We start from the raw sequence: 18,239 nt of genomic DNA, 5'->3' as shown, positions 1-18,239 counted from the left end.
AAATACCTAAGTTAAAATAAACTAAGAATGAACAATACTTCTTCAGCATTTATTGATCATAGTTTTTCAGTATTATTTTCAATATTTACTAATATGTTATTAAAATCAAAGGTTGTATTTGTTAACATTAATGTACTGTGAACTAACATGAACAAACAATGAGCAGCTGTATTTTTATTAACTAAAATTAATAAAATAAATGAATAGATTTATAAATACTGTAACAAATGTTTTGCTCATTGTTAGTTCATGTTAGTTAATACATTAACTAATGTTGACTAATGAACCTTATTGTAAAGTTTAACCATTAGTCTAATACAACTGGAAAATATTAGAAGCAAAATGAATGATGGAAATAATAAATAACAGAATTCTGTGAACAAATGGTAATATAAATATAATATAAATATAACTGTAGCCATATAAATACTCACCAGCCAGACTCCATGAGAACAAAAAGAAGAAAATAAACATTTTCTTCAGCAGTTCACAAAACAGTGATATCAAATGTTGAAGGTTGAAGCTGCTGGTCTGTTGTAAAGTGGTTTAGTGAAACTCTGCAGTCAGTGTGATTAAACTCCTCCAGTAGCACCTCCCTTCAGAGACTGAATATGACTTCTCAAAACACACACTGCTTGATATAAAGAAAGAATAAAATGTGAACTCTTTCTGAAAACATAATTTAAACATATCCCATTATTAAATCAAATATGAAGCTCTATGCTAGTGATTCTTAAACAATTCACAAACTGAACTGAGTGTGTCAGATTCGAGAAATTAGACATACAGTCACAGAAATCAGAGGAGGGAAAACATAAACTTCAGCTACCATATTTAGCAAGTGATTCTTTGAATATATTGATGGATTTCTTTAGTAACCCATCCATTCTTTTTACTTCTTATATGTAGGGTCACAGGAGGCCTAGACAGGGGTCAAGTACATCACATCAATACAGAGAACATGCAAACTAAACACAGAGCAAACTACCAAGGCATTATATTATATTATATTATATTATATTATATTATATTATATTATATTATATTATATTATATTATATTATATTATATTATATTATATTATATATATTTTCAAAAGTTAAACCATAGTGCTTTTATTTTAGTAGAAAAGTTTTTTTTTCTTTCTGAAGTATTTACTCTGTTGCTCTTGCTTTGTTTTGTTTTGAGATATCTCCTTGAGATATTTTCATTAAAAGGAGCAAAAACAGACAATATGTGTCTAACTTCTATGTGAGGTTATTAACTTCTTGTTTATCGTACTGTTATAAAATAAAATTACATCACATTTACAATCATGCTGATAGTCAGGGAAAAATATAGTAATGCATACATTTCTCATTATTAATATTATTAATATAAAATTGAGAACTCCTCATTCAGGGTTTTTTTTTTTTTTGCACCCATGACTTCAATGGTATGCATCAATCAAGACATTAATGAATGAAATAATAGACTAATTCTATTTACAAGAAATATATATTTTTTTCATTATTAAGTTGGCAGGACATAAGTACATATCAACTGTTCTTAAACTTAAATAATTACTGAAATAAAAGGTCTGTCCGAGTGGGAGGTGCTACTGGAGGGGTTTATTCACACTGACTCCAGAGTTTCACTAAACCACTTTACAACAGACCGGCAACACGTTTGAGTTTTTCAAGAGTGCCAGGACTGATCATAATAATATTTCTGTTGTGAAACCACAAAGAAAATGTTTGTTATGATTATTTTCTTCTTTTTGTTCCCATGGAATCTGGCTGGTAGGCTAAGTATTTTTTCATACCTTTTTCATCATCATTTGTGTTCACCTGCACATCAATCTGCTCTTTACTGTTTCCATTATTCATTTTGCCTATAATATTTTTCAAGTTTTATTAGACTAAACTTGCATTGCATAGTGAAGAGAACAATTCCAAAATGACAAAAACTCCAAATATAGTAACATGTCTGTTTGTTTCTCAGGAGTGTTTGGTGTTGATGAAGTGAAGTCAGTGTCAGTGACTGAGGGAGAATCTGTCACTCTAAACCCTGATACTGAAATACAGAAAACTGAACTGATAATGTGGAGTTTTGGACACAACAACACACACCATCACATAGCTAAAATCAACAACAGAGAGAAGAATATTACATATTTTCCTGATGAGAGATTCAGAGACAGACTGAAACTGGATCACCCCGGATCTCTGACCATCACAAACACCAGAACCACAGACTCTGGACTTTATACAGTCACCAGCACCAAATCACAGGCGCTGCTCAACAGGTTCAGTCTTACCGTCTATGGTGAGTACTTGAGTACCCTGTTTATATATAAAATGTATATATATATATATATATATATATATATATATATATATATATATATATATATATATGTATATATATGTATATATATATACACACAGAATATTATGTGGTTATACGCAGATTATTTTGTGCATTTATGCAATCTTGTAATTAATTATTTTAATAATCAACATTTAATAACAGTTATTTCTTTCATACTGTAAGGCCCGTCCAGTTGGCCCAAAGATGACCCAAGGCCCATTTGAAACAATGGCAAGTTAAGGTTTTTATCCACATGGCAAAGTAATTTAATTCCAATTAAACTTTTATCTGACTCCATATCACAACCTCAAATTTAGGTTGGAATGCCATTTGGTTATTGGTCATTTATATAATAGTTTAGCTACACATTTGATTATTCTATTTAACTCTTTACTCTTATTATACTCGTTCGTTCGGGTGCCAAAGTCGCACAGGGTCCTCGCACTGGACGTTTATTTTTATGCAGGCCCACATCACAAACTCGCCAGTCTTGGTAATTGACTATACTGTTTAGAAGGCCGCCTTCACGCTTGCTCTATCTAAAAGTATTTTGCATAGTCTCCATGGATCTGTAGACACTTGAATTAAAGTAACACTATCTCTAGTCAGAGGTCATGGCCACTACTAGAGATATAAGCCGACCAATATTACCATTATTAAGCTACAGTAGTAGCTTTGGTTTGGTCATGCCATGGTTTCCCACGTACACTAAGTTAGAGTAACATTACATCAAAACAGAGGTAAGGCGCATAAGAGGTATTGTTGGTCAACATTTTGTTGTCCTAAACGGAAATTCCCTTTTTCGTCTTTACAGTCTAGGTACACTTGAACTAGTTCCAAGAGTTAGCCGGGTCTCTAAAATTGCAGTTGGTGTGCCCTATGCTCCACTCAAAACTGGACATTAGTCTGTTACTAACCTGTCGCAGATTTGCAGTAACAATGGGTAAAACGTAATCTTCTAGAATCAATCATTTCAGAGTAAGTCAGAATAAAATCAAATGTAATAATTTATTAGGTCAGGTAATTTACCTGAGAGAAATGTATCATTCCAATTACAGAATCAAATCAAGGATAATCAATACAAAACATCAAATGTTCTGAGGTAAAGAGTAAAAAAATGTAAACCTGATTCAGGAAAATAGTATACATAATGCTGAGTGACTGAAAAACATTCAGCATTATGGGCTGATCTCCTTACACATCGCCCTGAGCATCTTGAGACATTTCTTTAACTCAGACCAGGACAGAAACCTCTTTCAAATGAATATGTGACCCTGGATCACAAAAAACAGTCACAAGTCGCACGGGTATATTTGTGGCAATAGCCAACAATACATTGTATGGATCAAAGTGATCAATTTTTCTTTTATGCCAAAAATCATTAGGATATTAAGTAAAGATCATGTTCCATGAAGATTTTTTGTAAATTTCCTACAGTAAATATAAAACATTTATTTTTGAGAGTGAATGCAGCACAATCGCGAACATAAATGGACAACTTTAAAGGAGATTTTTCTCAATATTTAGATTTTTTTGCACCCTCAGATTCCAGATTTTATAATAGATAAATACACCGGACAAATATTGCCCTATCCTAGCAAACCATACATCAATGGAAAGCTTATTCATTTAGCTTTCACGTGATGTATAAATCTCAATTTCCAAAAATATACCCATGTGGCTGTTTTTGTGGTCCAGGGTCTCATATAACGCTGCGAATTTGCATTAATCATGGCCTCCAGATTTTTCACCTTTTGAGAGAGGGATGCCATTTGCATGAAAGGCACAGCCTCCGTAAGCAAACTTTACCTTTAGCTTTACTTCTGTGGAGATGTACATTGTACCAGTCACACAGAGACATTTCAAATGATCCCAAACATGTATCAAATATGTATTCAGTATGTAATAATACTGAATGATAATTGTTCACATTAAACTCTATCAATTTTTGGTGATATCAGCATGAGAGAGAAGATGGAGGAAAAGGAGTGAAGGGAAAGAGATGTAGATTAGTACAATACTGAGGTGATTGACTCGTCCTTGATTTCGTCTTGGACGGGAATGCTAATTTCACAAGAGAAAGTTCAAATGTTAATTATCTTTGTTTTCTCAGAGAATAGCCAGTTCTTCCAGTTTCTCTAATCTTAAAGTACACTAAATCAGTTTTAAAAATCAATGAACTGACAAATATCACAGCACACTTATTTACTGAATTTGACTTATTCTCCAATATTTCCAGCTCGTCTGCCAGTTCCTGTCATCAGCAGAGACTGTTCCGTTCTCAGTCTGTTCCAGAATTGTTCATTGGTGTGTTCATCAGTGTTGAATGTGAGTGATGCGACTCTCTCCTGGTACAAAGGAATCAGTGTATTGTCCAGCATCAGTGTGTGTGATCTCAGCATCAGTCTCTCTCTACCTCTGGAGGTGGAATATCAGGATAAAAACACCTACAGCTGTGTGATCAACAATCCCATCAGCAACCAGACCACACATCCCAACATCACTCAACTCTGCACTCAACTCTGTCACACACATTCAGGTCTGTCAGCAGACCTATATTTTTTCTACCAAATAAATAAATAATATTTCTGTTTTTAAGTTGTTGATTTCTTCTCTCAAAAGACTGGATCCACTGTTGTGGTTTTACTGAAGCTGTGATCCGATTGGCTCTCTCTGCTCTGGTGGGCGTGGCTACTGTTGGTGTTCTGGTTTATGACATCAGATCCAGAAGTCTTCAACAGAAGAAGAGAAAGCAAACGCCATCAAACTCTGATTAATCAGATCAGGAAAGTGGAGATGTTCTTGAATGACATTTTATTACAAAAAATACTTTGAGTAAATAGCATTCATGAATGGTGATTATTAATTCAATTTATCAAATGTAAATGCTCCTTTAAATTTGAAGTGTATATTTTTTCCAATATCTGTTATGTTTGTATATCACTTTTTACAATACAAAACATTCTGCCTGCCTTACAAATAATAATTAGTCAATCAATAAATATAATTAATAATTATTATTATTTTTGATAAGATAAGTTGTAGGCTCAAAGGAAACATCAGAGGGATGAAAAGACTATTACAACTTCTGCTCCAACTTTAAGTATACCTAAAGCCAAGTTGTTAGTCAGAACTCAGTTGGCGTGACCCATGCTGGACTTTAGTATGTTACTAACCTGGTCAAAGATTTTTAAAAACATGGACTTAATGTAATCTACAATAAGATATTAATTTATTATTAATCACATCAAAATGTATAATTACATAATCAGACAATTTGAGGATAATCAATACAAAACATAAAATGCTCAAAAGTCAAAAAATGCATTAAAAATACATACTGAATGTAAGGAAAATACTTAATACAATTGGCTCAAATGGCAACAGAATCACACTGAGCCTTTGCAACCTTTCCTTACTCAAACAAAGATAAACATTCTCCAGAGGAAGGCATGAAATAACTATTGCATTAAATAGGATCCTTTTCTAGAACTATTTGATTTGTTCATTGTTCATCTTATTGGGAAACAGAAGGAAATATGTCTTAAAGACCCCATAAAAAGTAGGGGTGGGGGAAAATTTAGATTCTTAGATTCATCGCGACGCGAATGTGGACAATTCTGAATCGGATTACAAATGTCAAAAACAATTTTATTTTTTCTTCTAATGGGTCATTCTATGAAAATGTCCATTTTTCTGTCCCTAGCCTTTAGAGAAATATTACACTTAAAAAACACTTTAGGGTTACAATTTCTTTACATTTTAAAATAAAACAATATGATATTTGAACAATTACACTTTCTTGAGCCATCAATGTGGCAATATTTGATTTTTATTAATTATATAGAATTTCAAGCACCACAGAAGTGCTCGTCCCCACAGTCATGTACAGAGGGAAAATGCTTTATTTTGAGGTCAATAACAGATTTTTACACCATTTAAAATACAATAATGTATACATAACTATCAAATATATTATGTAAATGATATATATATAAAAAAATGCAGAATAAATATTATAAAATTTATAATGAAAGTAGTGGTCCCCTGGAGTTGTGTCACTGGTGTTACCGTTAAACAAAAATCTCTTATTTTGAAATAAAAATCACACTGCATGACATCACTTGACTTCCTTCTTCCAATTTCCTGAATATCTGTGAAGAAAAGCCCACGGTAGATCCACTGTCTCTTTTCAGTTAGCAGAAATCTTCTCATTTATCTCGTGATTTCATATGAAGCTTTTAGTTGAAGTCACTGGTATGACCTACTTTACTGTTAGGTAATTGTAAAAAAACTAGAATACAAATGGATTAAACTACTTAATTTAGTTAGTATACCATGATTGACAACATGTGGTTTGTTACTTTGCAGCAGCCATTTTGTAAAATTAATTTTTCATGAAAATTGTCACTGGTGTCACCTTTCTTATGGGTAACACCAGTAACACCAGTGACTTCTATTTATAGATAAACTTGATTGTGTCACTGGTGTTACTGTCTTTTTTTCTGTCACATTAAATGCAATGTCACATGTGACATAGTAATAATGTTACATCCATTTAATTCTGCTACACTCAAAAGTTAAGATTTAAAGGATTGCATCATTACTTGATTTTAACTGGTTTTCAAATATTTTCATTGTTATAGCAAATAGATGGCAGATGAATAGCGCAGATGAACTAACCTCATTCAAGCACACTTTTAACAAACCTGATTAAAATAAATAAAACATAATCTCCTTATTTGTTGCGTTATTATTATTTTTCGCTAACTGTTTACATGTGCTAAAAAAATTTAAGGGTGCTTCTCATTTCTCATTTGTGCATCCCTTGTTCTCTTTCCTTGCGTCTCAGCTCCACCTCCTGTAGGCTGTGAGGGAAGGTTGCAAGGAAAGAAAAGGAGGACGGAGGGATTTTTTTATACATTGGAATACTTGATCACTCGAGCGTAACTTCCCCGCGTCATCAGCAGCGCTCAGAGGATCTGCCCTTGTGTTGTTGAAGTTTGTTTATTTAAGAAATTCATAATAAATAACGCAAGATACCCTGTTGAAATATGTTAGATGTGTGATTTATATAAACTGCAAAGGTAAAATTAAAATGATTGTGACCGATGTGAAGGGGGAGGAGAATGTATTTGTGCGTCACGTTTTAGTCGATAAAACTCTTCCGCAGGATGCACCTGTGTATCCTCGCTCACGACTCCTCAGGAAGCCTCCTCACTCCTCGATCCTCGCTGTGCAATTAGAGAATTGAGATGTCCTTCAAGATGGCTGAGCTCGATTGGTTTCCAGGTCATGGAGGACGGAGGAGAGAGGAGACGAGGAGGGATCTGGGGTGCTTCTCAAAAGAGTTTTATCGACTTAACATGACGCACGTATAATTTCTCCTCCCCTTTCACAACGATCACAGTCATTTTAATTTATAATTTACCTTTGCAGTTTATATAAACCACGCATCTCACATATTTCAACAGGGTATCTTGCTTTATTATTATTTATTATGAATTTCTTAAATAACCAACAACATAAGGGCAGATCCTCTGAGCGCTGCTGATGATGTGGTGAAGTGACGCTCGAGTGATCAAGTATTCCAATGTATAAAAAAGGCTTTCCGTCAATTCCTCTGTCCTCCTTTTCTTTCCTTGCATCCTCCCAGCTAACACAGTACGTTGTGACGACGTCGTCAGTTAGTCGTCATTTGGTCAGCGTGACATTACTTTATGACAACGTTGTGAGGACGTCGTGGTAAAGTTCCATTTTTTTAGAATCTTAGCTAACGTTCCAGAAACGTTGTGGGCACGTCCTCAAAAGACGTCGCTAGTTTATCCCATGGAGAACGTTGTGAGGACGTCGTGGTAAAGTTCCATTTTTTTAGAATCTTGGCTAACGTTCCAGAAACGTTGTGGGCACGTCCTCAAAAGACGTCGCTAGTTTATCCCATGGAGAACGTTGTGAGGACGTCGTGGTAAAGTTCCATTTTTTTAGAATCTTGGCTAACGTTCCAGAAACGTTGTGGGCACGTCCTCAAAAGACGTCGCTAGTTTATCCCATCGAGAACGTTGTAGAGACGTGGTCCACTGGTCACCAGATAACTTAATCAAATCTTTGATGAATTAAGTAAATGTTCCATATAATATCCAAATGGCATATTATCACTAGGATAATATTTGTAATGCATTTATTTATATAATTGAAATTATCTGGAAAGTTATCTGGTGACCAGTGGACCACGTCTTTACAACGTTCTCCATGGGATAAACTAGCGACGTCTTTTGAGGACGTGCCCACAACGTTTCTGGAACGTTAGGCAAGATTCTAAAAAAATTGAACTTTACCACGACGTCCTCACAACCTTGTCATAAATATAAACGTTTGTATATAATTATTATTATTATTATCATTTGTATTATTATTAAGGAGGTTGGGTGTTCGTAAAAACAACAATTAAAAAAATCTTCAAACTGAACTTCAAACTTGAAGAACTTAAAAATGAGTTTTAAATTCATGAGATTTGTATTTAAGTAATGTGTTAATTCTACATATTTATTTATGTAAATGCTGCGTGACTGACGTGTTTTATGAGCGTGCGGGCTGAACATTTGAGTAGCTTTCAAACCCTGGAGCGGCGCAGAGTTGCCATGGAAACGGCGCCGCAACAAAACGGATATCAGGAAAGCTCCCTCTCTTGCTGTTGTTTTCACTGCTTTCAGGTGAGTTTAGTCTCTAAAATCACACACATAATATACACAACTGTTCCTGACACTTTTCTTACGTGTTATTACATCTGTTGAATATTTAGGCTACTTTGTAGAAATGGTTTAGTGTCTTCGAAAAAGTCCGTTAGCATCTCAACCGTTTTCAGAAGAGAGGCTAACCTAAGCTCTTATTTACAAAAGTTTGGGCTTATAATCACATCTTTGTGTAGATAAGAGGTTATGATGTGCACCTGAATGTGTGATTGGAAGTTGATTAATTTATTTAACTGATATAACATAAATGTAGCAGCTGTGTGCTGTTAATCGATGACGTCACTTACACTGAGCTAAAATTGTCTGAAACTAGTTTAGATGCGTTTTGATCTTTCACGGTAAAGAAATATTGATACATGTTATGTTATTTTAGCAGCGACAAAATAACCCCTCTACAACAGAGGGGAAGCTCTACGATTTCAACATTTCTTAAGGAAGTTGCTGACAGAGAAGTGGGAAACACAGGGAGAACTGAGGAAGCTTAAGTTATTAAATAACTTCATATCCATTTTCCCCCACCATATTTTTACCTATATTACTGACTCATTTATTTGATTAAAAATACAGTAAAACAATAATATTGTGAAATAATATTAACATTTAAAATAACATATGTGAATATATTGTAAAATGCAATTTATTCCTGTGATCAAAGCTGAATTTTCAGCATCCTTACTCCAGTCTTCAGTGTCACATGATCCTTCAGAAATCATTATAATATGATGATTTGATGCTCAATGACTTTTTCTGATTATTATCTAATATGTTGAAAACAGTTATGCTGCTTCTTGTTTTTGTGTACACAATTCAAATGTTAGGGGTCAGTAAGATTTTGGAAAACAATAATGGCAAGAATGGATTAAATTGATAAAAAGTGACAGTAAAGACTTTTATAATGTTATAAGATTTAACTTTAAAACTTTTCTTTGAACTTTATATTGATCAAAGAATCCTGAAAAGGGCATCATGGTTTACACAAAAATCTTAAGCAGCTCAACTGTTTTCAACACTGATAATAATCATAAATGTTTCTTGAGCATCAAATCATCATATCAGAATGATTTCTGAAGGATCATGTGACACTGAAGACTGGAGTAATGATGCTGAAAATTCAGCTTTGATCACAGGAATAAATTATATTTTAAAATACATTAAAATAGAAAACAGCTATTTTACATTTTAATGATAGTCACAATATTACTGTTTTTACTGTATTTTCGAAAAACTGCATTATATTAGCAACATTAATAAAGTACTCCTCTGTTTTAGCTACCTAAGAAGGACGATGAGGTGACAGTGCAGCTCGGGATAAGGAAGAGGAGGAGGAGGAGGAATACGTAAGTTAGACAATTTTCTTATTCCTTTCTAACAAAAAACTATAAACCTGACTACAGTAGTATGGTACATTTTATTTTTATTTTCCAGCAATATATAGAGAGAGACCATCCTCCTCTCCTTGCCTCAGAAGACCCTGCCCTCCACTGGTGGGGTAAGAAAGAAACTCATCCTCTTCTCCCACAGCTCTCCATCATCTCCTTCTGCCTCCTCAACACTGTCTGAAAGAGTGGTTTCCACAGCTGGGACACAGTCATCATGCTCATTTTCTTGAACAAAAAACTCTTTATGTATATTTTGGTGGGCGAAATAATACAGGAGAAATGCTAGAAATCTATATTGTTCCTTTTACATATCTTTACTCTTTATGAGCAATATTTGTATTTTATTTGTTAGCTTCAGAGAAGCTCAAGGACTAGGCTATAGATCTTTGGTAATTGTCGCATTGTTCAGGTTTAGCTACTGGTAGTGAAGCAATGAAGCACATCACCACCAGACATTTGTAGCAGGAGCCTCATAGGACACTACAGGAAACAACTGAACCTATTTCTGCAAATAAAATTAATAATAAAGAAAATGCTGAATCTTTTCATTTCTTTTTTTAAAGGTCTTTATTGTTTATCCGCCAAATTATAGAGAGTAGTATCAATAAGAATATCAAACACTTTTTTTTTTTTTCAGTAAAAAGAATAAAACATTTTAATAGTTGGTTACATTATTCATTGATTATGTTTTTTGATTAATTAATTGATGTTACATTTCTGTACTCATTACTTGTTAACATGGTTAAAAAATCGTTAATGTTCAAAATTTATTGGCTTAGTTTGTACAAAGAAACACACTGAATAAATGCTGATTAATAAATTAATGCAGTGTGGTTTTGGGCCATTTTCTATTTAGAATTTAATACAAGTTTGTATTGGTTTCCATTACATATCTGTATTGATCCCTAAACGTATTAACCCTCTACTGCATGAATTTTGATGACACATGATAAAAATTATTTCACATCATTTCCTGGCTCATTTGGGAACATTTTATTGATTTATTGAAAAATGTCCCTCCCCCAACCCCCCCACCCCAAAATATTTTTTTGTTGCCTGAGGGCAACGTTATGCAACAATGGTAAAGAATCATAGAGAAAATGATCATTATACAATTCTCAGAGAGCAATACAAAAATAAAAAAAATTATTAAAAAATGTCAAGAAATCATTTAAGTAAAAAGGGAAAAACACTTAAATAACTCTGACTGGCAATCCAATGGACGAGTCTGGGTTTGGCAGGAAAACGGTACTTGCCTGACTGCATTGTGCCAAGTGTAAAGTTTTGTAGAGGGGGGATTATGGTGTGGGGTTGTTTGGTGGAGGGGGGATTATGGTGTGGGGTTGTTTGGTGGAGGGGGGATTATGGTGTGGGGTTGTTTTTCAGGGGTTGGGCTTTGCCCCTTAGGTCCAGTGAAAGGAACTCCTAATGCTTTAGCATACCAAGACAATTTGGACAATTTCATGCTCCCAACTTTGTGGGAACAGTTTGTAGATGGCCCCTTTCTGTTCTAACATGACTGTGGATGCTGCACATTAGTGTCACTTTGGTGACTTTGGGTGTTCCTGTGCACCCAGGAACCCTACATCTTCCCTACTTGTAACACATTATTTGCCATTGTGAGGTATTGTCCAAGACATCCTTGAAAAGTACCCCTTATCGCATAACGTTGCCCTGAGGCAACAAAAAGAAAAACTGAATTTGTGAACATGCAAAATAAAAAGAAATTCACAAAACCTGCCAAAAGGCTTCTCTACACCTTCATACACACACACATATTTTTTATGTACAGTTCATGTCATTTTAAATATGATTACTAAAGCAAATAATCTTGCTTTCATCTCACACCATGTGCTCCCGTGACCATGTGTCAGAAAAGGACGTCCCGCCTTCAAATGGTGCTTGATAGTGACTCCCAAACCTTATTGGACTGTTCTTTGATACTTTTTCAAACATTCTAATTGGTTGCAATCATTTAAAGAAAAATGTACTGAACACAGGGCTTAAGAAAACTTTCCGTTGCCTGGGGGCAACGCTATGCAGTAGAGGGTTAACAGAAAACAATACACAATTCCCTATTAGAATGTATAAGGTTTTACAGCAGAGAATGAAATGTTTGAGTTTATCAGTTCTATGTGGATTTCAATGTTATGGATCAAGCACATCTTAATTCCCAGGACTAAAGGTGAGAAGTATATTAAAAATAAATGCGGACGTGGTATTTTGGTCGTTAGGAAGTACCTGCCACGTTCCAGCGACCTACCACTATAACGTCGCCACGACGAATACAGGAATCACAAAGTTACGTTGCTGGAACGTTATGTGGCACGTCGCAACGACTAATATGGTCCTTTGGTGTTACGTCCTCGCAACGAGCCAGTTTGGTCATAAAGACGTACTCATCACGTTCTTGCGACGTACCACTATAACGTCGCCACGACGATTATGGGAATCACAAAGTTACGTCACTGGAACGTTATGTGGCACGTCGCTACGACGAATATGGTCCGGTCCGGTTACGTCTTCACAACGTAACTGTGTTAGCTGGGCTACAGTAGGAGGAGCTGAGACACGAGGAAAGGAAACGACGATGCACAAATAAGGATTGAGAAGCACCCTAAAGGCCTAAAAGAAAGGGAAAAGTAAACACTCGCGGTCTTCCTCTGAGTCCACACTTTTATGACGTAACGCCGCTTTGACTGTCGGGAAGAAGTCTGCTGTGGGTGTGGAGCTCGCAACGGTGCGGGCTCGGCAAAATTGCGCACCAAGGGCGCAAATCGTCCGCATAGGGGACGCTCGCGAACATCCTTCTGAAACCTGAAAAAAAAAAAAAAAAAAATCTGAAAAACTGAAACATGTGTCAAACATGGGCCATACCAATTGTGGGTGGGCCTTAAATTAAAAGCGTTATCAAATCACTGTTTAACCTAATAAAAATGTCTGACTAATATACTGTTATATTATCTGTGTTTACATAATAGAGATTTTAATAGCTTGATGCTCTTTAAATATTTTTTTGCATTTCAAAAAGTTTAGGTGCATAGGATGGACCTATCCATGATCGCTCTTTGGAATCAATCATACCTGGCTGTGCTTTAGCACATCTCTCTATAGACCTAAGGCCTATAGACTGTAAAAGTGGTCAGGAATCTAATATTTCCCCTAAACATAGTTTCCCAGCAAGCAATTTTGCGTTTAAAAGACGTCTAATAGCCGTCCAAACACAGCCCCGACGTCTAGGCTAAAACAAGGCTAATTTTGGGCTGTCAGTGAAAATTTTATAGACGTCTAAATGTAGCCCAAGAATAGACTAGTCATCAAATAGACAGCAAATTAATTACTACATATAATAAACAAAATACAACTTAAGAATTCTTGTTTACTCAAATATAACACATACATGACAATCCATCAAAAATAAGATATATATATAATAATATAATAATAATAATTATATATATATATATATATATATAACTTTTATTAAGAACAATATAAAAATTACTGTCGAGGCCATTCTCTTAAGTAGTTGAGATCCATAACTGTTGATATGATAATTAAAAAAATACATCATCATTGAATGTGCATCACTGTTACAGCATAAGACATGTTTGACTAATAACATCATATGATTTGAAATTAAAGTAACATTTTAATCACATTTTCTAACATTTATCACTAACCCATTTATGTCTAATGTACATGTTAGTAAACTTAAACATGTCACATGTTTTTAGCTATCGTGTTGCTTTAGAACAACTTTTATTCCTTTATATGAGTAATGCGCTGCCTGTAAATGTAAGTGTTATGTTTTGTATATTTATTTATTGCTTAGTTGACTGTATGCTGGATAATTTGCAAGAAACAGTGTCTTTAAAACCAAGAAAGTTCTGAGGTCTTTATGCAAGCTTCTTGTCTGTAAAACAATTGATTTCAAAATACTCATGTTGGTTTATAAAGCACTGAATGGTTTAGGACCAAAGTACATTTCTGATCTTCTGCTTTCTGTCCCAGACTCCCTAGAGCCTAACCTAAACAGAGAAGCAGTGTTCAGTTTTTAATTTCTTACACTGCACTGTAACTTGTACTATTCGGTTTTATTTGTTTTTGTTTAACTATTTTAAAGTGTTTTTAATTGTTTTCTTATATTGTATTTTTATATTGCCTCGCTGTTGAAATGTGCTATACAAATAAACTTGCAAAGTTAAAAAGTCCTATTTTCATATCATAATGATCTAAAGAAAAGAGTAAAAGATATTTGTGGCTTTCATAACACATTATAGGTTGCACATGTTTTATGTTTACCCCTTTAAATTCAGATAATTCGAGTTGAAGGGCACATGGAAATGGGTTACAGTTCACTGTACACTGTTACCCACTAAAATGTCACGATTCCAACAACAACAAATAATTTAGCTAAAAAAATGAGCACATCAAAACGAAAACACAGATACTTACAAGACAAAAGTCTTTTATCTGTTCTCTTCGACTGACAGATAAGTGAATACAATGCTCCGTCTCGTTTAAAAAGTGTCAAAATGGTGGAAGTGTTTATCACGCGATCACGAGAACAGCGATCTCAAGCGTACTTATGATCAGAGACAGTAAAAGAAATGGACACAGCGACCCCATAGACTTCCAATGGAAAAAATTAGAAGCACTCACTTCCTGATGGCTGAGCTACTGCGCAGACTCAAACTGAGCTTGATGACATAGATGTGACGTGAGCAACCCGTCTGACAGTTGTAAGTCTTCTAGTAGCTGTGCCAAGAGAAATCTTAATCATTCCCTTCCGAATCTTGAAGAGACGAAGAGCGTGAGTATGAGATGTCCATGAGCTAGGAGCAACTTTATGATTCTCTATGGGCTTCTCACTTGACTTTATCGGACTTTATGCCTCCACGTCCCCCCGATTGACTGCGAGCTTCTCCTCTTGTCTATATGGTAATTTCCAGAGAGTCGCGTGGTTATGACGCAATCGTTAGCCTATTTTTTTTTTTTTTACAAAAACTGCTTCTACGGGGCCTTAATGTAAGATACAAGGTAATGGAGCCTTTTCATATGTGTGATATGTGTTTCTTTAGAAATAAACAATGGACAAATAGAGTCTTTAAACGCCTCAGATGTAAAGTTATTCGCTGTCAAAGTGACGCCAAAATGAATGGAAGTCAATGGAATGCTAACAGCAGGTTAGCCAATGGCGGCCCCCGGGATGGTACGGCTTTCCGGGTGCTGGATTACCCCCTTGCTAATGATCATGTCTCAGTAGGGCTGTTGCCATCTAGCGGTTGATAAATGTAATTGCATTTTTATTTAATTTAAAATGAAAGACATTCAAATAATATGGTAGATTGTGTAGATATGTTATGTGTGACAGCAAACATGAAGCTGTGTGGGCGAAAAACATGTAAACAATTTTAAGACTATTTTGGCTATACTAATCGCTGGTCTAAATCAGGGCTATTGCCAAGGCGTTAAACATTAGTTCTGCTCATATTACATGAAGCCGAATATTTCACAATTATGTTTAATTGTTTTAAGTTTTCAACAATACAGATCAACAACACTGCCCGACAGTTTCGATCAAATCCTGTCATAAGTGGCAATAGACCTGTTTGACGATTTCATACAACATTAATTTCTTTGGATTTAATTAACAACAGACTGAGCTTGGCTTATAGGCCTACAGAGAAGATGCATTAAAATGTAGCCTATAGGCTACTACGAGATAATAACTAATACAATAGGCTACTGCCTATTTACAGTCATCTACGAAGATTAACAGCTACATCCGAACCTCACTGTCTGCTGAACTTGCGCGGAAACATCAAAATAGACAACCAGCTTTTTAAAATTGTTTTGAAAACTCGCCTGGTGCTAGGTGACGTCACTGTCATAGATCGCACCTCTGTGGCTCTCTCCATTCATCAAAGAACACCTTCACCGGAGTATTGAACTTCATTTCCCATAAACCCCGGAATCTCACACATTGCGAAGTCTTGTTCTCCCCCGGCTAACATTTCCAAGCATTTACTCTCTGTTATTGATTCTCCGTGTATTGACCTGTGACTGTACATCGACCACCGTTTCCTTGCCTGCTGCCTGTCCTGACCTTCTGCCTGTTACCGTTTACTCTGATTCCTGCCGCCTGCCTCGACTTCTGCCTGGTATTGTTTATGTTCTTGGATTCCCTCCGTTATTGTCTACGCTGTACTCTGACCACTGCCTGTTGTGACTATCCTTTAATAAATACTGCAAATGGATCCGAACGTCTCTGACTCTGCATCACAGTCACCTCGCCCCATAGGATCCACAACGAGACGTAATTAGAGCTTGATTAAATAAACGTCTTAAGCTATGAAACTTTGAAAACTAAAAATTTAGCCTAGACTATTTTAGCACAAATTATGAACTTATTTGCAGATTTTTAATAATTCTTTTAAAAATTAAAATATATTAAAAGTTTATTTTTGAAGAAAAGTTTTGGGTGGGCTTGTTGAAAAGTGGGTGGTCCTAGGCCTGCCCATAACGGTGTACCTGCTATAGGTCACAAGGGTCATTGGAACCAATATTTTAAGTGACCATTTCTTAGTTAAATAACCTTGAAGGAGCAAAGTCTCAGTGTGTGTGTTTGTGTGTTAGTAGGTTACAGGTTAAGGAACAAGTGGCATTATTGGAGATTGACTGACTTGTTTTCTTCGACATGTTAGTGCAAAGCAACCCAGATTTGCGACCTGGAGGGCCACTCATACATAACTCATTGTCCTGGTGGCAGCCGTGCAGACTATGGAGATGTGCTACTGCCTATCAGTCTATGTGTGAAAATGTGAAATAATTCTATGTGTTTTTTTGTTTATCTATTTCTCAGCCAATCAGAATCATTCAACCCAAAGGACGTACTGTAGCTTAGACCTTGGTGATGGTTATAACTAGGGTTGCAAAATTTTGGGAATTTTCAAAGATGGAAACTTTCCATGGGAATTAATGGGAATTTAAGGGAATTAACAGGAATTTATGGGAATAAACAGGAATTTATGGGAATAAACTGGAATAAACTGGGAATTTTCTAAGTTGAAGGTTGGCTCTTCATAGGGAACTTAAATATAGTTGAGGAAAGTATATTTTAGCATAATCTTGACTAAAACAAACAGATGCCATTCAAATACACTTGAATATCCATGCCATTCCTCAATCACATGCACATAGCACACTGCTTACTGCATGGCTATTGAGACCACACCCCCTACTGGCACTGTGCACTACTGAGACCACACCCCCTACTGGCACTGTGCACGCCTCCATCACATGTACAGAAGCCCAAAGCACAAGACTATTGAAGGCACACATTTGAGCCTGTGGACTAAACAAAGTGAAGTAAGTTTTGATGATATTATGAGGAAATATATTTATTAAATGTTTAAATTGCAAATATCACATACAAATGTATTCATCTAGTAGATAGCGAGCTGATAAGTTAGATGCTAAATAAGCTAGCATAACTTTTAGGGGTGTGCATTGGCACTGCCCTCACAATTCGATTCGATTACGATTCACCAGGTAACGATTCGATACAATTCGATTCTACGATGCATTGCGATGCATCAAAATTCTACTGCACACAACAAGGCAAATTTTTCATCAGTCAACAGATTTTATCGGCTGCTATGTGTGTATTATCACTCTCCTGTATCTTTGACATAAATGTCATTAAATAAAATAAAATTGAATGGTACAGGGTATTGGACATGGCATTTTCAAA

General features: G+C 35.4%; 2 protein-coding genes and 1 long non-coding RNA gene across 4 annotated transcripts in view; 2 read left to right on the top strand and 1 right to left on the bottom strand.

Moving 5' to 3' along the window:
* The window catches only part of LOC309476195 (uncharacterized protein), a 65,952-nt gene that overhangs the window by 3,961 nt on the left and 43,752 nt on the right, over positions 1 to 18,239 (bottom strand). The window contains exon 1 of one of the 2 annotated variants that reach the window (XM_082139444.1): positions 435 to 531. The exons of the other annotated variant lie outside the window; for it this stretch is intronic. Coding sequence (XP_081995570.1) covers positions 435 to 474 — 40 coding nt within the window. The 5' untranslated portion in view covers positions 475 to 531. Of the gene's footprint in view, positions 1 to 434; positions 532 to 18,239 lie in introns of those variants that run through there. 2 annotated transcript variants of the gene reach the window in all.
* On the top strand, positions 1,658 to 7,002 carry LOC309476188 (uncharacterized protein). Its single transcript, XM_082139436.1, has 4 exons — positions 1,658 to 1,781; positions 1,984 to 2,307; positions 4,592 to 4,891; positions 4,975 to 7,002. The coding sequence occupies exons 1-4, from the start codon at positions 1,733 to 1,735 to the stop codon at positions 5,127 to 5,129; spliced, it is 828 nt and encodes a 275-aa protein (XP_081995562.1). The 5' UTR covers positions 1,658 to 1,732; the 3' UTR covers positions 5,130 to 7,002.
* Positions 8,282 to 11,346, top strand: LOC309476358. Its single transcript, XR_014198053.1, has 3 exons — positions 8,282 to 9,062; positions 10,371 to 10,438; positions 10,527 to 11,346. It is a non-coding gene; the product is annotated as an uncharacterized lncRNA (long non-coding RNA).

This window comes from Leuciscus leuciscus, assembly GCF_965113295.1.
Source record: "Leuciscus leuciscus genome assembly, chromosome: 15".
Classification (NCBI taxonomy): Eukaryota; Metazoa; Chordata; class Actinopteri; order Cypriniformes; family Leuciscidae; genus Leuciscus; species Leuciscus leuciscus.
This window is presented reverse-complemented; position numbering and strand designations above follow the sequence as displayed.

Coding starts and splice junctions, on each gene's coding strand:
- LOC309476188 (XM_082139436.1), top strand. CDS start 1,733: ATGTTTGTTATGATTATTTTCTTCTTTTTGTTCCCATGGAATCTGGCT. Junction 1,782..1,983: donor GTTCCCATGGAATCTGGCTG/GTAGGCTAAGTA, acceptor TTTGTTTCTCAG/GAGTGTTTGGTGTTGATGAA. Junction 2,308..4,591: donor GTTCAGTCTTACCGTCTATG/GTGAGTACTTGA, acceptor CAATATTTCCAG/CTCGTCTGCCAGTTCCTGTC.